The sequence below is a fragment of the Salvelinus fontinalis genome, unplaced genomic scaffold, assembly GCF_029448725.1.
Source record: "Salvelinus fontinalis isolate EN_2023a unplaced genomic scaffold, ASM2944872v1 scaffold_0005, whole genome shotgun sequence".
Classification (NCBI taxonomy): domain Eukaryota; kingdom Metazoa; phylum Chordata; class Actinopteri; order Salmoniformes; family Salmonidae; genus Salvelinus; species Salvelinus fontinalis.
Window position 1 is genome coordinate 679,682 of NW_026600214.1, and position 25,097 is coordinate 704,778.

General features: G+C 43.1%; 1 protein-coding gene across 1 annotated transcript in view; it reads left to right on the forward strand.

Moving 5' to 3' along the window:
* LOC129841978 (uncharacterized) overlaps positions 1–25,097 on the forward strand; it is a 107,577-nt gene that overhangs the window by 38,588 nt on the left and 43,892 nt on the right. The window contains exons 6-10 of the mRNA XM_055910348.1: positions 3,252–3,683; positions 5,843–6,274; positions 9,309–9,740; positions 18,894–19,328; positions 21,492–21,923. Coding sequence (XP_055766323.1) covers positions 3,252–3,683; positions 5,843–6,274; positions 9,309–9,740; positions 18,894–19,328; positions 21,492–21,923 — 2,163 coding nt within the window. The remainder of the gene's footprint in view (positions 1–3,251; positions 3,684–5,842; positions 6,275–9,308; positions 9,741–18,893; positions 19,329–21,491; positions 21,924–25,097) is intronic.

A 25,097-nucleotide genomic window follows, 5' to 3' on the forward strand; every position in this document is an offset into this window, starting at 1 on the left:
AGTAATGATGATGGTAGTAGTAGAAGTAGTAATGATGATGGTAGTAGTAGTAATGATGATGGTAGTAGTAGTAGTAATGATAGCAGTAGTAGTAGTAGTAGTAATGATGATGGTAGTAGTAGTAGTAGTAATGATGATGGTGGTGGTAGTAGTAGTAATGATGATGGTAGTAGTAGTAATGATGGTGGTGGTAGTAGTAATGATGATGGTAGTAGTAGTAGTAATGATGATGGTAGTAGTAGTAGTAGTAATGATGATGGTGGTAGTAGTAGTAATGATGATAGTAGTAGTAATGATGATGGTGGTGGTGGTAGTAGTAGTAATGATGATGATGGTGGTAGTAGTAGTAATGATGATGATGGTGGTAGTAGTAGTAATGATGATGGTGGTGGTAGTAGTAATGATGATGGTAGTAGTAGTAATGATGATGGTAGTAGTAGTAATGATGATGGTAGTAGTAGTAGTAGTAATGATGATGGTGGTGGTAGTAGTAATGATGATGGTGGTAGTAGTAGTAGTAATGATGATGATGATAGTAGTAGTAATGATGGTAGTAGTAGTAGTAGTAATGATGATGGTGGTGGTAGTAGTAATGATGATGGTAGTAGTAGTAGTTATGATGATGGTGGTGGTAGTAGTAATGAGGGTGGGAGTAGTAGTAATGATGATGGTGGTGGTGGTAGTAGTAGTAGTGATGATGGTAGGAGTAGTAGTAATGATGGTGGTAGTAGTAGTAATGATGGTGGTAGTAGTAGTAATGATGGTAGTAGTAGTAGTAGTAGTAATGATGGTAGTAGTAGTAGTAATGATGGTAGTAGTAATGATGGTAGTAGTAGTAGTAGTAATGATGATGGTAGTAGTAGTAGTAATGATGGTAGTAGTAGTAATGATGGTAGTAGTAGTAATGATGGTAGTAGTAGTAGTAATGATGGTAGTTGTAGTAGTAATGATGGTAGTAGTAGTAGTAATGATGGTAGTAGTAGTAGTAATGATGGTAGTAGTAGTAGTAATGATGGTGGTGGTAGTAGTAGTAATGATGATGGTAGTAGTAGTAGTAATGATGGTGGTAGTAGTAGTAATGATGATGGTAGTAGTAGTAGTAATGATGGTGGTGGTAGTAGTAATGATGGTGGTGGTAGTAGTAGTAATGATGATGGTAGTAGTAGTAGTAATGATGGTGGTGGTAGTAGTAGTAATGATGGCGGTAGTAGTAGTAATGGTGGCGGTAGTAGTAGTAATGGTGGTAGTAGTAGTAGTAATGATGATGGTAGTAGTAGTAGTAATGATGGTGGTGGTAGTAGTAGTAATGATGGCGGTAGTAGTAGTAATGGTGGTAGTAGTAGTAGTAATGATGATGTTAGTAGTAGTAGTAATGATGGTAGTAGTAGGAGTAATGATGGTGGTAGTAGTAGTAATGATGATGATGGTAGTAGTAGTAGTAGTAATGGTGGTGGTAGTAGTAGTAATGATGGTGGTACTAGTAGTAGTAATGATGATGTTAGTAGTAGTAGTAATGATGTTAGTAGTAGTAGTAATGATGGTAGTAGTAGGAGTAATGATGGTGGTAGTAGTAGTAATGATGATGATGGTAGTAGTAGTAGTAGTAATGGTGGTGGTAGTAGTAGTAATGATGGTGGTACTAGTAGTAGTAATGATGATGTTAGTAGTAGTAGTAATGATGGTAGTAGTAGTAGTAATGATGATGGTACTAGTAGTAGTAATGATGATGTTAGTAGTAGTAGTAATGATGGTAGTAGTAGTAGTAATGATGGTGGTAGTAGTAGTAATGATGGTAGTAGTAGTAGTAATGATGGTAGTAGTAGTAGTAATGATGGTAGTAGTAGTAGTAATGATGGTAGTAGTAGTAGTAATGATGGTAGTAGTAGTAGTAGTAGTAATGATGGTGGTAGTAGTAGTAATGATGATGGTAGTAGTAGTAGTAATGATGGTGGTGGTAGTAGTAGTAATGATGGCGGTAGTAGTAGTAATGGTGGTAGTAGTAGTAGTAATGATGATGTTAGTAGTAGTAGTAATGATGGTAGTAGTAGGAGTAATGATGGTGGTAGTAGTAGTAATGATGATGATGGTAGTAGTAGTAGTAGTAATGGTGGTGGTAGTAGTAGTAATGATGGTGGTACTAGTAGTAGTAATGATGATGTTAGTAGTAGTAGTAATGATGTTAGTAGTAGTAGTAATGATGGTAGTAGTAGTAGTAATGATGGTGGTAGTAGTAGTAATGATGGTAGTAGTAGTTGTAATGGTGAAGATTGACACAATGTTTTTCATGCCAATAAAGCATTTGTGAGATGGAAGAGAGAGAGGGACGACGGTAGAGAGAGAAGAGAGGGAGGGAGAGAGAGGGAAGAGAGAGGGAAGAGAGAGAGGTACGAGGGATGAGCGAGAGCGAGAGCGAGAGTGGGTTAGAGAGAGTGAGAGGGGGGAAGAGGGAGAGACGGGGGAAGAGGGAGAGACAGGGAAGAGGGAGAGACAGGGAAGAGGGAAGAGAGGGTGAGAGGGAAGAGAGAAGAGAGGAGAGAGAGGGAAGAGAGGAGAGAGGGAAGAGAGGAGAGAGAGGAGAGGGATATGGAAGAGAGAGAGAGAGAGTGAGAGAGAGAGAGAAACATCCTGTTAAAAAAGAGAGAAAGAGAGGGAAGAGTGAAAGGGAAAATAGAGAGAGGAGAGGATGAGAGAGAGAAGAGAGAGAGAGGGAAGAGTGTAGAGAGAGAGATGGAAGAGAGAAGAGAGAGGGAAGAGAGGAGAGAGGGAAGAGAGAGAGAAGAGAGAGAAGGAAGAGAGGGAAGTGAGAAGAGGGAGGGAAGAGAGATAGTACAGAGGGAAGAGAAAGAGAGAGAGCGAGTTGGAAGAGAGAGAGAGTTGGGAGAGAGAGAGAAACATCCTGTTACTTGTCCAACGCTCTAACCACTAGTTACCGTCTGCACCATCATACACTATCAAACTGCCCCCCAGAGAGTCTCCTTTCTGACTGCTGATGCAAAGTGGCAGCACACGGTGAAGGCTCCGTATAAAACTACACATGTTGGTGAATCTGGGAACATTTATCAGCCCATTTCCTGACATAACTAATGTTGCGTTACTAAATGTCACAGATAAATAATGTCTCTAAAATTAAATACTTGAACATATAACCAAAGTACATTATGTAAATGTATAACTACTTCATATATCTTTAACTATGACTGGTTTCATGTGTTCATCCATGTCTGAATCAGCTGTTACTGTCCTTGTTGCAGTTTCTGTCCATTGTGGTCTGATCCCTCAAAGCGGATCAAGTTCCTGGTGGATCTCCTGTCTCAAGCAGCAGAGTGGGAGGAGCAGACAGGAGAGAAGACACTGAACCTGGTATCATCAGTGTGTACTTACAGCACCTTTCCTTTTCTCAATGGAGACAATTCTCAACGGAGTGACTTCCTGCTGGATCTGTACTCACATGTGAAGGACTATGAGACTCAAACAGGCAGGAGTGTCCTTCCAGCATTACAGCCAGTTTACCAGTCAGCTCCTGCAGTCTGGTCCATAGACCTGTCAGAGAGAAAGACCTCCCTCCTCCTAGAAGTGCTGAAACTCCAACCAGAGAAGAAACCAGTAGAGCTGATGGGCTGGTCAGATGAAGAGAGTGAAGTGAGGAGTTTCCTTCAGTGTCTGCCCTACATCTCACAGCTGAGGTGAGTCTGAACATGTGTGGTGGTTAGTGATTATGTGATGCTAGTGGTTATTATCTTGTAGAAACATTTGACATAACATTTCAACTGTTGGTAAATCTTGTAGTGATATTGTAGAGAAGGGTGAAGGTAAAGATTTTGTTGGGGCGCCAGGCAGGTATTAACCCTGCAGAAAGGAAAAGAGTAGGATAGAGAGAGACCCACTACCATACACACACACATCAGCAGAAGAGACTGTCTAGAGTGTAGCCTGTTAGCCAGATAGCCAGTGGAGAGAAAAGATAAGACACACCATATAAAACACCCATCACAGCACAGGGGTAACCCCACCAATAATACCTCATACAATAATGATGGCAGAGCAATTTAACGGTAACTTTATAGAAACAATTTACAAGAAAGAACCCAGTCATCAACATTAGAGGATTTGCAGTAATCTGTATTACCTCCCAGTGGAGGAGTGCAGAGGGTATGAATGGTGGGGGGTCATTGACAAACAAAGGCCTTAAAATGTCCAAAATCGTCCGGGCCACATGTCATTAACCTCTCTGGGATATGTGGCTTGCGTCCCACTTGGCCAATAGCCAGGGAAAATGTAGAGCTCCAATTTAAAGCAAAATGATATAAAATCAAACTTTCATTAAATCACACTTATAAGATACCAAATTAAAGCTACACTCGTTGTGAATCCAGCTAACATGAAAGATTTCAAAAAGGCTTTTCGGCAAAAGCATAAGATGCTATTATCTGATGATAGCACAACAGTAAACAAAGAGAGTGTAGCATATTTCAACCCTGCAGGCGAAAAACAAAACGCAGAAATAAAATATAAATCATGCCTTACCTTTGACAAATTTCTTTTGTTGGCACTCCAATATGTCCCATAAACATCACAAATGGTCCTTTTGTTAGATTAATTCCGTCCATATATGTGTAACGACTCTCCTCCTCCTCTTCATCCGAAGAGGAGGAGCAGGGATTAAACCAAGGTGCAGAAGGTTGTGAATACATATAGATTTATTTAAATAAACAAAACAGACAAAGACGAAAACGAACTATACTTGATATAACTAACAAAATAACAAAACGATGTAGACAGACCTAAACTACGAACTTACATGAAACGAAGAACACATGAACAGGAAAGAACGAACGAGAGACGAGACAGTACCGTGTGGTGCAATAAACACAGACACAGCGACAACCACCCACGACAAACAATGTGAAACAACCTCCCTATGTATGTCTCTCAATCAGAGGAAAACGAAAACACCTGCCTCTGATTGAGAGCCATACAAGGTCAATTAAACCTGACACTTAACATAGAACAAACACAGACTGCCCACCCATCTCACGTCCTGACCCACTAAACACAACAATACAAAAGGAAAACAAGGTCAGGAACGTGACAATATGTCCAAAATGTCCATTTATTTGGCACGTTTGATCCAGAAAAAAACAGCTTCCAATTTGCGCAACGTCACTACAAAATATTTTAAAAATTACCTCTAAACTTTGCCAAAACATTTCAAACTACTTTTGTAATACAACTTAAGGTATTTGTAAACATTAATAATCGATCAAATTGAAGACAGGTCTATCTGTTTTCAATACAGGAGGACAACAAACTAACAATACTTTTCTAGTCTTGCGCAACTCTCAAACAGTACACATAAGGTTACACTGATTCCAGATGGCCGTTCTTCTTCATTGCACAAAGGAATAACCTCAACCTATTTCCAAAGACTGGTGGAAGCGGTAGGAACTGCAAACAGGTTGATTAGAAATCTAGTATCCCAATGAAATCTCATTGAACAGAAGGTGACATCAAAAAAAAAAAATCTGAATGGTTAGTCCTCGGGGTTTCGCCTGCTACATAAGTTCTGTTATACTCACAGACATGATTCAAACAGTTTTAGAAACTTCAGAGTGTTTTCTATCGAAATCTACTAATAATATGCATATCTTATATTCTGGGGATGAGTAGAAGGAAGTTGAAATAAGGCACGCTATTTATCCAAAAGTGAAAATGCTGCCCCCTATCCTAGAGAAGTTAACTGACTTGACTAGTTAAATAAAGGTAAAATAAAATATATCTTTAACTATGGCTGGTTTCATGTGTTCATCCATGTCTGAATCAGCTGTTACTGTCCTTGTTGCAGTTTCTATCCAGACTGGTCTGATCCCTCAAAGCAGATCAAGTTCCTGGTGGATCTCCTGTCTCAAGCAGCAGAGTGGGAGGAGCAGACAGGAGAGAAGACACTGAAGCTGGTATCATCAGTGTGTACTTACAGCACCTTTCCTTTTCCCAATGGAGACAAATCTAAACAGAGTTATTTCCTGCTGGATCTGTACTCATATGTGAAGGACTATGAGACTCAAACAGGCAGGAGTGTCCTTCCAGCATTACAGCCAGTTTACCAGTCAGCTCCTGCAGTCTGGTTCATAGACCTCTCAGAGAGAAAGGCCTCCCTCCTCCTAGAAGTGCTGAAACTCCAACCAGAGAAGAAACCGGTACTGCTGAAGCGCTGGTCAGATGAAGAGAGTGAAGTGAGGAGTTTCCTTCAGTGCCTGTCCTACATCTCACAGCTGACGTAAGTCTGAACATGTGTGGTGGTTAGTGATTATGTGATGCTAGTGGTTATTATCTTGTAGAAACATTTGACATATAAAACTTCAAGTGTTGGTAAATCTTGTAGCGGTATTGTTAGACAGGGGTAAAGGTAAAGATTTTGTTCTGGTGCCAGGCAGATATTAACCCTGCAGAAAGGAAAAGAGTAGGATAGAGAGAGACCCACTACCAGACACACACACATCAGCAGAAGAGACTGTCTAGAGTGTAGCCTGTTAGCCAGATAGCCAGTGGAGAGAAAAGATAAGACACACCATATAAAACACCCATCACAGCACAGGGGTAACCCCACCAATAATACCTCATACAATAATGATGGCAGAGCAATTTAACGGCAACTTCATAGAAACTATTTACAAGAAAGAACCCAGTCAGCAACATTAGAGGATTTGCAGTAATCTGTATTACCTCCCAGTGGAGGAGTGCAGAGGGTATGAATGGTGGGGGGTCATAGACAAACAAAGGCCTTAAAATGTCCAAAATCTTCTGGGCCACATGTCATTAGTACCACACCCCATCAATACAATTCAAATAACAAGACACAATTAACTGTCAAGAAACCTCTCTTTAACTAAAATATCAACCAAAATACGTCTGGCAGGACAATAACTGTCCAGCCACGCTGAACCTCAAAGGGAAGAGCATTGAAAACAATAATAAAGTCTGCTGCAGTTTAAAGCGCCGGAGAGAGATAGGGAAGAGAGAGTCGTGGTAATTTCCTGTATTACTAAACATTGAGAGCGCAAACCACACACAAGTCAGTTACATTATAAAGTCCATCTTTAATTATATGAGCTTCACCAAAACCCTGTGACTCTCAGATCAATTCAGTGTCTATAAATTAATTCTCTGAGAGTGTTTACAAAATGGCAACTGAGATCTTTTATAGCAAAGATCCACCCCCTAGTCGACATGACAAACCACAGATAATAGGAACTTCACAAAGTGCCTTTTACTTGAAAGAGGAGTATCCCATAGCTAGATAGCATTAGCTATAAATTATCGTTCATTTTGGTCTCCTAAACTAAGTTCTTATCACGTTCTTGGTATAACATTGTACCAAACCATTACCTCATCCAATGGCATATATCAATTGTCAATTCTAGATACGCCCATCTCAAATACACCCCCTCCTTGACTAGATCAGAAAAGACAGTGAGCCTCTTAGGTCATATACTAGATCAACATCAGAGGGGACATACAATGGTTCCAGACACTACCATACTCTTCCCCCAAATGGGAAAAGTAGGGAGTGACTGGCACACAGACATTGTGGAGCCAAGAGATAATTGGTGCCCCCTCAATCATCCCTTCACAGGGTTTAAAGGATACGTTCACATATGAAGACAAGCCTTACCTCTCCCCTCTCTGGGGCCCAACTAACTTTCCCCACATAAGCATACTTATGAAAATTGATAAAACATCTTATTTATCAATGTTACCTAACTAATTCTGATTCAGCCACGACAAGAGAGAGAGCTAAGAGAGAGAGAGAAGGAAGAGAGATTGAGGGAAGAGAGAGAGAGACGAGAGAGAGGGAAGAGAGAGAGAAGAGAGAGAAAGGGAAAGAGTGAGGGAAGGAAGGGAGAGGGGGGAAAGGGGAGAGAGAGTGGGGGAGAGGCGAGAGAGAGCGAGAGAGAGCGAGGGGGAGGGGGAAGAGGGGGAGAGAGTGGGAAGAGGAGAGGGAAGAGAAAGGGAAGAGAAAAGGAGAGGGGAGAGGGAGAGAGAGAGAGGTGAGAGAGGGAATAAAAAAATAGAGAGGTAAGAGAGAGAGGAAACAGAGAGGCAAGAGAAAAGCGAGAGAGGGAAGAGAAAGTGAAAGTGAGAGTGATGAGGAAGAGAGAGGGAAGAGAGGAGATAGTAGAGAGAGAAGAGAGATGTGAGAGAGGGGGAAGGGAGGATGAGAGGGAAGAGAGGGGGAGAGAGGGAAGAGAGGGGAGAGAGAGGGAAGAGTGTCACGATCGTCTTGCAGAGAGAGAGTGGACCAAGGCGCAGCGTGTGCAAAATACATTCTTTTATTTTAGAGAAAGGAAAAAAACACGCAACGAACACTATAACAAACTGAAACAAAACAACAAACGAATCGTGAAGCTATAGACGTAAGCGCACATACAGGCTACAAACGTTCAACATAGACAATTACCCACATAAACCTAGTGTCTATGGCTGCCTTAAATATGACTCCCAATCAGAGACAATTAATGACATCTGTCTCTGATTGAGAACCATTCAGGTAACCATAGACACAGCTAGACACCTATACTAAACACAAACCCATCTACACTACTTAACCCCCTAAACCATACAACCACCCTAGACAATACAAAAACACATACCTTCCCCATGTCACACCCTGACCTAACTAAAATAATAAAGAAAACAAAGAATACTAAGGCCAGGGTGTGACAAAGAGAGAGAAGAGAGAGAGAGAAGGATGGGATAGAGAGAGGGAAGTGAGATGGAGAGAAGGAAGAGAGAGAGAGGGAAGAGAGAGAGAGAGGGAAGAGGCAGACAGACGAGAGGAAGAGGGAAGAGTGAAAATAAACCAGAGTTGTTCAGCATCACCACTATCAAACTGCCCCCCAGAGAGTCTCCTTTCTGACTGCTGATGCAAAGTGGCAGCACACGGTGAAGGCTCCGTATAAAACTACACATGTTGGTGAATCTGGGAACATTTATCAGCCCATTTCCTGACATAACTAATGTTGCATTACTAAATGTCACAGATAAATAATGTGAATGTCTCTCAAATTAAATACTTTTACAAATAACCAAAGCACATTATTAGGGGTGGCAGAAAGCCTAGTGGTTAGAGCGTTAACCCACTGTTCCTAGGCCGTCATAGAGAATAAGAATTTGTTCTTAACTGACTTGCCTAGTTAATTAAAGATAAAATAAAAAATTGTAAATTGTATAACTACTTCATATATCTTTAACTATGGCTGGTTTCATGTGTTCATCCATGTCTGAATCAGCTGTTACTGTCCTTGTTGCAGGTTCTATCCATTGTGGTCAAATCCCTCAAAGCGGATCAAGATCCTGGTGAATCTCCTGTCTCAAGCAGCAGAGTGGGATGAGCAGACAGGAGAGAAGACACTGAAGCTGGTATCATCAATGTTTACTTACTGCAACTTTCCTTATCCATGTGGAGACGATTCTAAACAGAGTGATTTCCTGCTGGATCTGTACTCACATGTGAAGGACTATGAGACTCAAACAGGCAGGAGTGTCCTTCCAGCATTACAGCCAGTTTACCAGTCAGCTCCTTCAGTCTGGTCCATAGACCTCTCAGAGAGAAAGGCCTCCCTCCTCCTAGAAGTGCTGAAACTCCAACCACAGAAGAAACCAGTAGAGCTGAAGGGCTGGTCAGATGAAGAGAGTGAAGTGAGGAGTTTCCTTCAGTGTCTGTCCCACATCTCACAGCTGAGGTGAGTCTGAACATGTGTGGTGGTTAGTGATTATGTGATGCTAGTGGTTATTATCTTGTAGAAACATTTGACATATAAAACTTCAAGTGTTGGTAAATCTTGTATTGATATTGTTAGAGAGGGGTAAAGGTAAAGATTTTGTTGGGGCGCTAGGCAGGTATTAACCCTGCAGAAAGGAAAAGAGTAGGATAGAGAGAGACCCACTACCAGACACACACACATCAGCAGAAGAGACTGTCTAGAGTGTAGCCTGTTAGCCAGATAGCCAGTGGCTCAGTTGGTAGAGCATGGCGCTTGCAACGCCAGGGTTGTGGGTTCAATTCCCACGGGGGGACCAGGGTTCAATTCCCACGGGGGGACCAGGGTGAATATGTATGAACTTTCCAATTTGTAAGTCGCTCTGGATAAGAGCGTCTGCTAAATGACTTAAATGTAAATGTATAAGACACACCATATAAAACACCCATCACAGCACAGGGGTAACCCCACCAATAATACCTCATACAATAATGATGGCAGAGCAATTTAACGACAACTTCATAGAAACTATTTACAAGAAAGAACCCAGTCATCAACATTAGAGGATTTGCAGTAATCTGTATTACCTCTCAGTGGAGGAGTGCAGAGGGTATGAATGGTGGGGGGTCATAGACAAACAACGGGGAGGGATGAGAGAGAGTGAAGACAGAGAGTGAAGACAGAGAAAGGGAAGAGAAAGAGAGGACGACAGAGAGGGCATAGGGAAGAGGGAAGAGGGAGAAGAGAGAGAAGAGAGTGAAAAGGGAAGAGCGAGAGGGAGAGAGAGATAGGAAAGAGAGAGAGGGAAGAGAAAGGAAAGAGAGAGAGAGGGGGGGAGAGAGTGAAGAGAGAGAGAGAAGCGAGAGAGAAAGAGGGAAGAGGGAATAGAGAAAGAGAGATGAAAGAGTGAGAGAGGAGACAACAGGAGACAGGAGAGAGAGAGGTCATGGTCAGATGAGCTCCTGCATTTTTCTGCATTTTCTTTAAAAAAGATACATTTAGAGTTAGATAAACTTGGATTTTTTGTCAAGAACACATACAGGATGCTACCCTCTACAACATAACCCTCACTTCAAATCAAAACTCAAAACCTACAACCTGATTTTGGAAGGATTTACGGAATCACCTGAATGGCTCACATCTACCAAGGATTAATTATTCTATACAGCAAATTCTCTGGAAAACAACAGAAACCTGAGAACACCACCCAACCTGGAACTGAGTGAGTAATGTTTAGTCTGAAACTATATTTGATTTCCAAAAGCCAAGAAGAAAAATACATGACACTACTTTATAAGGACTGAATAGTAACATAATTCTGCCAAGCTTGATACAGCTTCAACTAGCACTTAAGTGTCAAGTGAGAGGTGTCAAAGCCCATTAGCCCAACAATGGCAGGAGAGTCGAATAGTCTACCCCAACCAAATGGAGAGGCCTTAGAAGCTGCCTCCCGCTGTTCAGAAGTAATTAAAATACAGTACCCTGTGCATGTAAAAAATTATAAGACAAGAAAAGATCACAAAATGAAGCTCCTTATGGAAAATCAAGAGACACTTTTTGCTGACTATTACAAAAATGGGAACATCAGCAACCTTATCTTCCACACAAACCATCCCCAGGCATGGCACAGTGCTATATTAGCACACTACCCCTCTGTTAAGAGAGGGGGGGTTAACGAGGGGTGGAAACTCAGGATTCTTGACAACGAGGACGAGGAGTCAGCTAATATAAATCTATATAAGTCTGGAACAGTATTGGTACATGGCAACCACAAACAGTTTCAGCTGGACTTTCACCTAATCAAAGAATTAGCCCAGCAGGAGAAGCTCTCCCTTGATAAAGATACCCCCACCCCAAGTGGGTCAGACCAAACCTCTTCACCATATAACCCCACAGATGAGCAACCCTCAGCAGACAGTCAACCTCCCAGTACAGAGTACTTCTCCCTCATTGAAATGAAGGATAAATTCACCCAGCTGGAGGTAAAGCAGGTGGAGCTGGAACAGCAGGTGATCACACTCCAGTCAGCACAGACCCAGACAACAGTCCAGCACAACAACACCCCCTTAACCAGACCTGGAGAGCTGGAGGTGGAGAAAGACATATCTGCACTATGGACAGTGGTGAGACAACATCAACAGGAGAAAGAGCAGGAACAGGAGAAGAACAGAGCACTAGAGGAGAGGATCAGACAACAGGAGGAGAGGGAGAGGGGGACGGAGGAGAGGATCAGACTGCTGGAGGAGAGGTTGAGGGGGATGGCATGTGACAGAGAACAACCCACTAGGGAGGTGGCCATCCCCACAGAGACGCCAGCAGAACAGCCCACCTCAGCACCCGACAAAAGTCTCGACACCACAGCAGAACAGTCCACACCAGACCCTGACCATAGAAACGACATCACAACAGAACAGACAAAAGAAAAACCCCAAGCCCAGCAGCTCTCACCCCCTCTGAGCACCCCCCTGTCAGCCACCCTGATAGCCCTCCTGACAACCCCCCCACACCCACTGAGGACAAACACAAGACACAGATTGTCTTCTTATGGACTCAAATGGGAAATATATAGAAGAAAAAAAACTTTTTCCCAAACACAGTGTGTCTAAACACTGGTGTCCAAACACCCAGCGCGCCCTAGACCTTCTGTCTGAGGACAAACTAGGCTCACCTAGCCAGATAATAATACACACAGGCACAAACGACCTGAGAGCACAGCAGGAAAGGGTGGCCACAGCACTGAAGGGAGTGATTGAAAAAGCTTCTTCTACTTTCCCCAACGCACAAGTGGTTATCTCCACCCTGCTACCACGAAAAGACTTCCACCCTGCTACAATACAGCGGGTAAACGCAAGCATTTCCCGTGACTCTGCCTCAAAACCAAATGTTTTTCTGGCCCACCACTCCACCCTGGACTTGAACAGCCTCTATGACCAGGTCCACCTCTACAAGGCAGCAGTGCCCACCTTTGCCCGGACTCTAAAGGACATCGCTCTCAAACGAAGCCCCAACACTTCACACAGGAGCAACAGATCAATAGACACCCCACCCAGACCAGCGAAACACCCTCCAAGACCTCCAGGACCCCCCCCTGGACCTACACACCCCCCCCACATCAACCATGCCGACACCCAATTTAGGCCCCCTCAGATCAGACCCATGCCACTCCTGCCCACCCCATGCACCCCACCCCCGCAAAGAGGGCATCAACATGGAAGTCACACATACGCCCAGGTAGTGAGCGGGCAAACAGGCCCAACCCCCACTCTTACACTCGCCCAAGCCAACGGCATGTACCAGATGCTCAGCAGGCTCTGCTCACACTTACTGGCCTGAGGCCAAACCACACGGCCAACAACATTGGACACTTTATGGAACAAAAAGCCTTCACTATATCATCCTGGAATATCCAAGGTCTGAGGTCATCTGCCTTTGGCCTAAAGAGCAGGAACCCGGACTTCACCAAAGAAATCGGTAATGCAGACATTGTCATCCTGCAAGAAACATGGTATAGAGGAGACGGACCCACTGGTTGCCCTCTAGGTTACAGAGAGCTGGTAGTCCCATCCACCAAACTACCAGGTGTGAAACAGGGAAGGGACTCAGGGGGAATGCTAATTTGGTATAGAGCAGACCTAACTCACTCCATTAAATTAATCAAAACAGGAACATTTTACATTTGGCTAGAAATTCAAAAGGAAATTATCTTAACAGAGAAAAATGTCCTCCTGTGTGCTACCTATATCCCCCCACTAGAATCCCCATACTTTAATGAAGACAGCTTCCCCATCCTGGAGGGGGAAATCAATCATTTCCAGGCCCAGGGACATGTATTAGTCTGTGGCGACCTAAATGCCAGAACTGGACAGGAACCTGACACCCTCAGCACACAGGGGGACAAACACCTACCTGGAGGTGACAGCATTCCCTCCCCCATATGCCCACCTAGGCACAACTATGACAACATAACCAACAAAAACGGGTCACAACTCCTGCAGCTCTGTCGCACGCTGGGTATGTACATAGTCAATGGTAGGCTTCGAGGGGACTCCTATGGTAGGTACACCTATAGCTCATCTCTTGGCAGTAGCACTGTAGACTACTTTATCACTGACCTCAACCCAGAGTCTCTCAGAGCGTTCACAGTCAGCCCACTGACACCCCTATCAGACCACAGCAAAATCACAGTCTACTTGAACAGAGCAATACTCAATCATGAGGCATCAAAGCCAAAGGAACTGAGTAACATTAAGAAATGCTATAGATGGAAGGAATGCAGTTTGGAAACCTACCAAAAAACAATTAGGCAACAGCAAATTCAATCCCTTTTAGACAACTTCCTGGGTAAAACGTTCCACTGCAATAGTGAAGGTGTAAACTTGGCAGTAGAAAATCTTAACAGTATATTTGACCTCTCAGCTTCCCTATCAAATCTAAAAATCTCAAATAGAAAACCGAAGAAAATGAACAACAATGACAAATGGTTTGATAAAGAATGCAAAAATCTAAGAAATAAATTGAGAAACCTGTCCAACCAAAAACATAGAGACCCGGAAAACCTGAGTCTACGCCTTCACTATGGTGAATCACTAAAACAATACAGAAATACACTACGGAAAAAGAAGGAACAGCACGTCAGAAATCAGCTCAATGTAATTGAAGAATCCATAGACTCTAACCAATTCTGGGAAAATTGGAAAACACTAAACAAACAACAACACGAAGAATTATCTATCCAAAATGGAGATGTATGGGTAAACCACTTCTCCAATCTTTTTGGCTCTATAACAAAGAATAAAGAGCAAAAACATATACATGATCAAATACAAATCCTAGAATCAACTATTAAAGACTACCAGAACCCACTGGATTCTCCAATTACCTTGAATGAGTTACAGGACAAAATAAAAACCCTCCAACCCAAAAAGGCCTGTGGTGTTGATGGTATCCTTAATGAAATGATCAAATATACAGACAACAAATTCCAATTGGCTATATTAAAACTCTTTAACATCGTCCTTAGCTCTGGCATCTTCCCCAATATTTGGAACCAAGGACTGATCACCCCAATCCACAAAAGTGGAGACAAATTTGACCCCAATAACTACCGTGGAATATGCGTCAACAGTAACCTTGGGAAAATACTCTGCATTATCATTAACAGCAGACTCGTACATTTCCTCAATGAAAACAATGTACTGAGCAAATGTCAAATTGGCTTTTTACCAAATTACCGTACAACAGACCATGTATTCACCCTACACACCCTAATTGACAACCAAACAAACCAAAACAAAGGCAAAGTCTTCTCATGCTTTGTTGATTTCAAAAAAGCCTTCGACTCAATTTGGCATGAGGGTCTGCTATACAAATTGATGGAAAGTGGTGTTGGGGGTAAAACATACGACATCATAAAATCCATGTACACAAACAACAAGTGTGCGGTTAAAATTGGCAAAAAACACACACATTTCTTCACACAGGGTCGTGGGGTGAGACAGGGATGCAGCTTAAGCCCCACCCTCTTCAACATATATATCAACGAATTGGCGCGGGCACTAGAACAGTCTGCAGCACCCGGTCTCACCCTACTAGAATCCGAAGTCAAATGTCTACTGTTTGCTGATGATCTGGTGCTTCTGTCACCAACCAAGGAGGGCCTACAGCAGCACCTAGATCTTCTGCACAGATTCTGTCAGACCTGGGCCCTGACAGTAAATCTCAGTAAGACCAAAATAATGGTGTTCCAAAAAAGGTCCAGTCGCCAGGACCACAAATTCCATCTAGACACCGTTGCCCTAGAGCACACAAAAAACTATACATACCTCGGCCTAAACATCAGCACCACAGGTAGCTTCCACAGAGCTGTGAACGATCTGAGAGACAAGGCAAGAAGGGCATTCTATGCCATCAAAAGGAACATAAATTTCAACATACCAATTAGGATCTGGCTAAAAATACTTGAATCAGTCATAGAGCCCATTGCCCTTTATGGTTGTGAGGTCTGGGGTCCGCTCACCAACCAAGATTTCACAAAATGGGACAAACACCAAATTGAGACTCTGCATGCAGAATTCTGCAAAAATATCCTCCGTGTACAACGTAGAACACCAAATAATGCATGCAGAGCAGAATTAGGCCGATACCCACTAATTATCAAAATCCAGAAAAGAGCCGTTAAATTCTACAACCACCTAAAAGGAAGCGATTCCCAAACCTTCCATAACAAAGCCATCACCTACAGAGAGATGAACCTGGAGAAGAGTCCCCTAAGCAAGCTGGTCCTAGGGCTCTGTTCACAAACACAAACACACCCCACAGAGCCCCAGGACAACAGCACAATTAGACCCAACCAAATCATGAGAAAACAAAAAGATAATTACTTGACACATTGGAAAGAATTAACAAAAAAACAGAGCAAACTAGAATGCTATTTGGCCCTAAACAGAGAGTATACAGTGGCAGAATACCTAACCACTGTGACTGACCCAAACTTAAGGAAAGCTTTGACTATGTACAGACTCAGTGAGCATAGCCTTGCTATTGAGAAAGGCCGCCGTAGGCAGACATGGCTCTCAAGAGAAGACAGGCTATGTGCTCACTGCCCACAAAATGAGGTGGAAACTGAGCTGCACTTCCTAACCTCCTGCCCAATGTATGACCATATTAGAGAGACATATTTCCCTCAGATTACACAGATCCACAAAGAATTCGAAAACAAATCCAATTTTGATAAACTCCCATATCTACTGGGTGAAATTCCACAGTGTGCCATCACAGCAGCAAGATTTGTGACCTGTTGCCACCAGAAAAGGGCAACCAGTGAAGAACAAACACCATTGTAAATACAACCCATATTTATGTTTATTTATTTTAACTTGTGTGCTTTAACCATTTGTACATTGTTACAACACTGCATATATATAATATGACATTTGTAATGTCTTTATTGTTTTGAAACTTCTGTATGTGTAATGTTTACTGTTCATTTTTATTGTTTATTTGACTTTTGTATATTATCTACCTCACTTGCTTTGGCAATGTTAACACATGTTTCCCATGCCAATAAAGCCCCTTGAATTGAATTGAAAGAAGGACACAGAGAGAGAGAGAGAGAGAGAGAGAGAGAGAGAGAGAGAGAGAGAGAGAGAGAGAGAGAGAGAGAGAGAGAGAGAGAGAGAGAGAGAGAGAGAGAGAGAGAGAGAGAGAGAGAGAGAGAGAGAGAGAGAGAGAGAGAGAGAGAGAGAGAGAGAGAGAGAGAGAGAGAGAGAGAGAGAGAGAGAGAGAGAGAGAGAGAGAGAGAGAGAGAGAGAGAGAGAGAGAGAGAAAGGGAAAGGGAAAGGGAAAGAGGGGGAAAGTAAACCAGAGTTCTTCAGCATCACCACTATCAAACTGCCCCCCAGAGAGTCTCCTTTCTGACTGCTGATGCAAAGTGGCAGCACACGGTGAAGGCTCCGTATAAAACTACACATGTTGGTGAATCTGGGAACATTTATCAGCCCATTTCCTGCCATAACTAATGTTGCATTACTAAATGTCACAGATAAATAATGTCTCTAAAATTAAATACTTTAACATATAACCAAAACACATTATGTAAATGTAGAACTACTTCATATATCTTTAACTATGACTGGTTTCATGTGTTCATCCATGTCTGACTCAGCTGTTACTGTTGTCGTGTCTTTGGCTATGCCGGATTAAGTGATATGACATGCTATGCTATAAAATCCTTTCTCTGTAATTAATATTACCTGATTGAGCTAATCATGTAAATGTAATTAACTAGAAAGTCGGGGCACCACGAAATAATATTTATAGAGCTGTTATCTTCCGAATAAAATCTTAAAGACCTAGTAATATTTTACATCAATAGCAGTCAATATTAATCGTCACCTTATTTCAGTCTCATCTGAAAGTTGTAAATTCTTGGTTATCTTCACGAACCCTTGCTAACAAGTTGAATCAGCAATACAAAATTGGGTTTAATTATTTATTTACTAAATACCTAACTAAATCACACAGAATTACATATACATAGAATGAATCATACCTTGATTACAAATTATGTCCTAAAGGAAAACGTCCCTAGCGGACGGAACAGATATGACAGCTGGTTACACAAAGAAAAGGGGGTTGGGTTGAGTGAAAGAGTGGGAAGACTGAAGAACAAAGGGAGAAGCGATGTCTCTATCGGGCCGTAGGCAGCTACTCTATCGTAAATACAGAATCTTATGCATTCTAAATTACCGCCCATTTGGAAAAGGAAAGTGCAATAAATATTTACTCTGAGCTGCACTTCAATAGGTTGGTAGTAGATGGAGGGCCGTGTTGCCCAACAGAGTCCTTTGAAGAGTGTCTCTGGTGGTGAACGGGATACGTTGTAGTGTCGCCGTTGTGTGGTAGAGAGGATACTCTGTCCGTTCTTTCCGAGCCCACGTTTGCAGCTGCTGTTGCTAACTCAACGGCTAGGAGGTATCACTTCTGTAGCGAATACGAGTTCAAAGTTCATACCATTCGCAACCAAAGCTCACGCTGAGGTTGGCTTAGTTCTGTAGTTGACATGTTAGTCATTTTTAACTTATGGACTGTCGTCCTCACGTCCTCGGAACAGGAGGTTACATTTTCGTCAAGGCTTTATATAGTGGAGGGAGAAGGGCGTGTTTCACAGTCTACAACCCCTGTCTCTTCACAGGGGCGGGCCATTGATTCAGCAGAGCTCTAACTTTATGAAAACCCAAATCTCTCATTTGGAAGCTAAAATTACATTTAATCTTTTCACAAATAGTGTCAAATTTACACATTTAAATTGCACAACAATTCCATGTGAATCTGATAACTATAATGTGTAGACTTTCCACTGTACAGTTTATGTCGTCCTATCATTGATGAGAATGTCTCAGATGAAATCCAAACTGACATCATATTCTTTAAGTACCAACGCATATTTTCAACTGGTTCTATTACCGAAATATGGTTCCTTTCCCTCCACTTGTTTGATGTTCCCAGACTCTGTTTAACAAAGGCTATTCAAGAGTCCCTTCTGTAGAGTCAAGAGAGGGAAGGGAGAAAGGTATTTATGGGGGGGGTCATAAACCTCACCCACAGGCCAACATCATGACACTGTCCTTCTTGCAGGTTCGATAAATGTTGGTCTGATCCCTCAAAGTGGATCAAGTTCCTGGTGGATCTCCTGTCTCAAGCAGCAGAGTGGGAGGAGCAGACAGGAGAAAAGACACTGAAGCTGGTATCATCAGTGTGTACTTACAAAAACTTTCCTTATCGCTATGGAGACAAATCTAAACAGAGTGATTTCCTGCTGGATCTGTACACACATGTGAAGGACTATGAGACTCAAACAGGCAAGAGTGTCCTTCCAGCATTTCAGCCAGTTTACCAGTCAGCCAGTCCTGCAGTCTGGTCCATAGACCTCTCAGAGAGAAAGGCCTCCCTCCTCCTAGAAGTGCTGAAACTCCAACCAGAGAAGAAACCTGTAGAGCTGAAGGGCTGGTCAGATGAAGAGAGTGAAGTGAGGAGTTTCCTTCAGTGTCTGTCCTACATCTCACAGCTGAGGTGAGTCTGAACATGTGTGGTGGTTAGTGATTATGTGATGCTAGTGGTTATTATCTTGTAGAAACATTTGACATATAAAACTTAAAGTGCTTGTAAATCGTGTAGCAGTATTGTTAGAGAGGGGTAAAGGTAAAAATTTTGTTGGGGCGCCAGGCAGCTATTAACCCTGCAGAAAGGAAAAGAGTAGGATAGAGAGAGACCCACTACCAGACACACACACATCAGCAGAAGACACTGTCTAGAGTGTAGCCTGTTAGCCAGATAGCCAGTGGAGAGAAAAGATAAGACACACCATATAAAACACCCATCACAGCACAGGGGTAACCCCACCAATAATACCTCATACAATAATGATGGCAGAGCAATTTAACGTCAACTTCATATAAACTATTTACAAGAAAGAACCCAGTCATCAACATTAGAGGATTTGCAGTAATCTGTATTACCTCCCAGTGGAGGAGTGCAGAGCGTATGAATGGTGTGGCGTCATAGACAAACAAAGGCCTTAAAATGTCCAAAATCATTAGTACCACACCACATCAATACAGTTCAAATAAGAGAGAGAGAGGGAGATAGAGGCCGAGAGAGTACGAGAGAGGGAAGAGAGAGGGAAGTGAGAGGGGGAGAGGGAAGAGAGTGGAAAGAGAAAGAGAGAGAGAAAAGAGAGAGAAGACAGAAGAGAAATAGAAAGGAACGAGAGGGAAGAGAAAGTGAGAGAGGGAGGAGAAAGAAGATGGAAGAAAAAGAGAGATGGAAGAGAAGGGGAAGAGAGAGGGAAGAGAGACGGGGGAGAGAGGGGAGAGAGAGAGTTAGAGGGAAGAGAGAGTGAGAGAAAAGAGTGAGAGAGAGGGAAGAGAGGAAGAGCGAGAGGGAAGAGGGATGAGAGTGAAGAGAGAGAGAGATGGGGAGGAGAGAGAGGAAAGAGAAAGAGAGAGAGGGAAGAGAGAGTGGAAAGAGAAAGAGAGAGTGGGAAGAGAAAGAGAGAGAGGGAATAGAAAGAGAGAGGGAAGAGAAAGAGAGAGAGGGAATAGAAAGAGAGCGGGAAGAGAGAGAGAGGGAAGAGAAAGGGAGAGGGAAGAGAGAGAGGGAAGAGAGAGAGAAGAGAGAGGGGGAGAGAGGGAAGAGAGAGAGGGGGGAGAGAGTGAAGAGACAGGGGAGAGAGGGAAGAGAGAGACAGATGGCCGAGAGAGAGAAGGAATAGAGAGAGAGGGAGGGAAGAGAGAGAGAGAGAGAGGGAAGAGAGAGGGAGGGGAGAGTGAGAGAGAGAGTAAGAGGGAAGATAGAGGGAAAAAGGAAGACAGAGTGAGGGAAGAGAGAGAGGGGAAGAGGGAAGAGAGAAGAGAGAGGGAAGAGAGAGAGAGAAGAGGGAAGAGGGAATAAGGAAGAGAGAGGAAAGAGAAAAAGAGAGAGGGAATAGAAAGAAGAGAAAAAGAGAGAGGGAAGAGAAAGGTCAGAGAGAGAGAAGAGAGAGAGGGAAGAGAAAGAGAGAGAGGGAAGAAAAAGAGAGAGAGGGAAGAGAAAGAGAGAGGGAAGAGAGGGAAGAGAGAGAGAGGGAAGAGAGAGGTGGGAGAGAGAGGGGTAGAGAGAGGGGGGAGGGAAGATGGAATAGAGAGAGAGGGAAGAGCAAGAGATATAAGGGGACGAGGGCAGAGAGAGAAGAGAGAGAGGAGAAAGAGAGAGAGAGGGAAGAGATAGGGAGAGAGGAAAGCGAAAGAGAGAGCGGGAAGAGTGAGGGAACAGAAAGAAGAGCGAAGAGAGAGAAGTGGGAAGAGAAAGAGAGAGAGGGAGAGAGGGAAGAGAGAGAAAGAGAGAGAGGGAAGAGGAATAATTAACCAGAGTTGTTTAGCATCACCACTATCAAACTGCCCCCCAGAGAGTCTCCTTTCTGACTGCTGATGCAAAGTGGCAGCACACGGTGAAGGCTCCGTATAAAACTACACATGTTGGTGAATCTGGGAACATTTATCAGCCCATTTCCTGACATAACTAATGTTGCATTACTAAATGTCACAGATAAATAATGTGAATGTCTCTAAAACTAAATAGTTTAACATATGACCAAATCACAGTATGTAAATGTATAACTACTTCAGATATCTTTAACTATGACTGGTTTCATGTGTTCATCCATGTCTGAATCAGCTGTTACTGTCCTTGTTGCAGTTTCTATCCAGATTGGTATGATCTCTCAAAGCAGATTGAGTTCCTGGTGGATCTCCTGTCTCAAGCAGCAGAGTGGGAGGAGCAGACAGGAGAGAAGACACTGAAGCTGGTATCATCAGTGTGCACTTACAGCACCTTTCCTTATTGCTATGGAAAAAATTCTTATCAGAGTGAATTCCTGCTGGATCTGTACTCACATGTGAAGGACTATGAGACTCAAACAGGCAGGAGTGTCCTTCCAGCATTACAGCCAGTTTACCAGTCAGCTCCTGCAGTCTGGTCCATAGACCTCTCAGAGAGAAAGGCCTCCCTCCTCCTAGAAGTGCTGAAACTCCAACCAGAGAAGAAACCAGTAGAGCTGAAGGGCTGGTCAGATGAAGAGAGTGAAGTGAGGAGTTTCCTTCAGTGTCTGTCCTACATCTCACAGCTGAGGTGAGTCTGAACATGTGTGGTGGTTAGTGATTATGTGATGCTAGTGGTTATTATCTTGTAGAAACATTTGACATATAAAACTTCAAGTGTTGGTAACTCTTGTAGCGGTATATTGAGAGGGGTAAAGGTAAAGATTTTGTTGGGGAGAGGGAATAGAGAGAGGGAGAGAGAGGAGAGAGGGAAGAGAGGGAGGGGGAAGGGAGAGGCAAGACAGAGACAGAGGGAAGAGAGAGAGAGAGGGAGGAGAGAGGGAATAGAGGGAGGGGGAAGGGAGAGGCAAGAGAGAGAGAGAGGCAAGAGAGAGAGAGGGAAGAGAGGGAGAGGGAAGAAAGAGAGAGAGGGAAGAGGGGGAGAGGGAGGAGAGAGGGAGAGGGAAGAGAGAGAGGAAGGGAAGAGAGAAATCTCCACCCGGCACTACCAGAAGAGGACTGGCCACCCCTCATAGCCTGGTTCCTCTCTAGGTTTCGTCCTAGGTTTTGGCCTTTCTAGGGAGTGTTTCCTAGCCACCGTACTTCTACACCTGCATTGCTTGCTATTTGGGGTTTTAGGCTGGGTTTCTGTACAGCACTTCGAGATATTAGCTGATGTACGAAGGGCTATATAAAATAAATTTGATTGATTGATTGAGAAAGAGAGGGAAGATAGACAGAGAGGGAGAAGAGAGGGAGGAGAGAGGGAAGGGAAGGGAGAGGGAAGGGAAGGGGAGAGGGGAGGGAGAGGGAGGAGAGAGGGAGAGGAAAGAGAGAGAGGGAAGAGAGAGGGAAGAGAGAGGGAGAGGGAAGGGAGAGGGAAGAGAGAGATATGGAAGAGAGAGAGAGGGAAGAGAAAGGGAGAGGGAAGGGAAGGGGAGAGGGGAGAGAAAGGGAGAGGGAGGAGAGAGGGAGAGGAAAGAGAGAGAGGGAAGAGAGAAGGAGAGGAAAGGGAGAGAGAAGAGAGAGATAGGGAAGAGAGAGAGAGGAAGGAGAGGGATGGGGAAGATATAGGGAGAGGACGGAGAGAGGGAAGAGAGGGGAAGAGGGAGGAGAGAGGGAGAGAGAGGAGAGAGGGAGAGGGAAGAGAGTGGGAGAGGGAAGAGAGGGAGAGGGAAGAGAGATGGAGATGGAAGAGAGAGGGAGAGAGGGAGAGGGAGGAGAGAGGGAGAGGTAAGGGAAGACCACCATGAAATGGCCAAAAATGAATTTCAACATAGAGCCATTGGGCGACACATATATACGATCGCAAACACCACTCAAATGGACGCCAATTCATTCAAAATATTGCAAATGCCATTTGTCATACCCCAAAATTACTAAAGATGATTACTAAAGATGATTACTAAAGATGATTACTAAAGATGATTACTAAAGATGATTACTAAAGATGATTACTAAAGATGATTACTAAAGAGGCTCCACCGTAAATGTTCATATGGCAAATGGTCCCCAATGGGTCAAATTTGGAAAATAAATAACGGATTTTTTTGAACAAAACAAACATTTATTGTGGACCTGGGATTCCTGGTGTGCTTTCTGATGTAGATCATCAAAGGTAAGGGAATATTTATCATGTATTTTCTTGTTTATGTTGACGCCATCTTTGCGGCTGTGGTGTTTTACTTTTGAGCGCCGTCTCAGATTATAGCGTGTTTTGTTTTTTCGTAAGGTTTTTTTGAAATATGACACAGTGGTTGCATTAAGGAGAGGTATATCTATAATTCCATGTGTATAACTTGTATTATCATCTATATTTGTGATGAGTATTTCTGTTGAAACGATGTGGCTATGCAAAGTCACTTGATGTTTTTGCAACTAGTGAATCTAACGCCTCAATGTAAACTCAGATTTTTTTTACATAAATATGAATTTAATCAAACAAAACATGCATGTAGTGTGTAACATGAAGTCCTATGAGTGTCATCTGATGAAAATAATCGAAGGTTAGTGATTAATTCTTATGGCTGCAGTCCCGTTAACGGGATCGATATGACAACAGCCAGTCGAAGTGCCGGGCGCCAAATTCAAAAAACAGAAATCTCATAATTAAAATTCCTCAGACATTCATGTGTCTTATATCATTTTAAAGGTAATCTTGTTGTTAATCCCACCAAAGTGTCCGATTTCAAAATAGGCTTTTCAGCGAAAGCACTACAAATGATTATGTTAGGTCACCACCAAACCACAATAATCACAGCCATTTTTTCCAGCTAAAGATAGCTTCACAAAAACCAGAATAGAGATAAAATTAATGGAAAACCCCCTTGTACGAAACATATACACAAATACCACTCAAATGGACGGCCATTCAATCAAACCATATTGCAAATGGAATATGGCAAATGCCAATTGTCTAAAATTACTAACTTTTTGGAAACAAAACACATTTCTTTTACCATCACCAACTGTACATTGTAAGATTTCTCATAAATTACAATAGATAAATGGCTGGTTCTTTTTTTCCTTACACCATAGTTCCATGTAGTTTGACGTGAATTAGGGCTCTATTACGTTTTTGACCTTTATCCCAGAAAATGGGCCTTAACTCAAAAAGTGTTGAGGCCTCGATGCCATCTTGTTTCTAGGCTAAAAGCCCATTTGGCAAACCCGTGCTCACCGAGTTTCGTCTTTGAAAATGTTTACGTCCATTTGCAATAAGCAGCCAGTCGCCATCTGGTGGAATTTTCCAGAACGGCGGAAAAATGACCAACATTTTTAAGTTTTGTAAAACGGAAACCAAATGTCCGAGAGACTTAATTTGATGACTTCATGGAAGATCTGGCCCTGGGGCACGGCCCGAGGCCGTCGGCCTATTTTAAAAACATTTGCAGACATCTAGTATGGGACCTCATCATACAGAAAATGCGATTTGAATCCCTTATGTAGGGAAGAGAGAGGGAGAGGGAGAGGGAGGAGGGAGGGAGAGGGAGGAGAGAGGGAGAGGGAAGAGAGAGGGAAGAAGGACGAGAGAGGGAAGAGAGATGGAAGAGAGAGGGAAGGGAGAGGGAGAGGGAAGAGAGAGGGAGAGGGAAGAGAGAGGGAGAGGGAAGAGAGAGGGAGGGTGAAGAGAAAGGGAGGGTGAAGACAGAGGGAGGGGGAAGAGCAAGGGGGAGAGAGAGGAGAGAAGAGAGAGGAGAGAGAGAGGAGAGATAGAGATGGAAGAGGGAGAGGGAAGGAAGAGAGAGTGGGAGAGAGGGAAGAG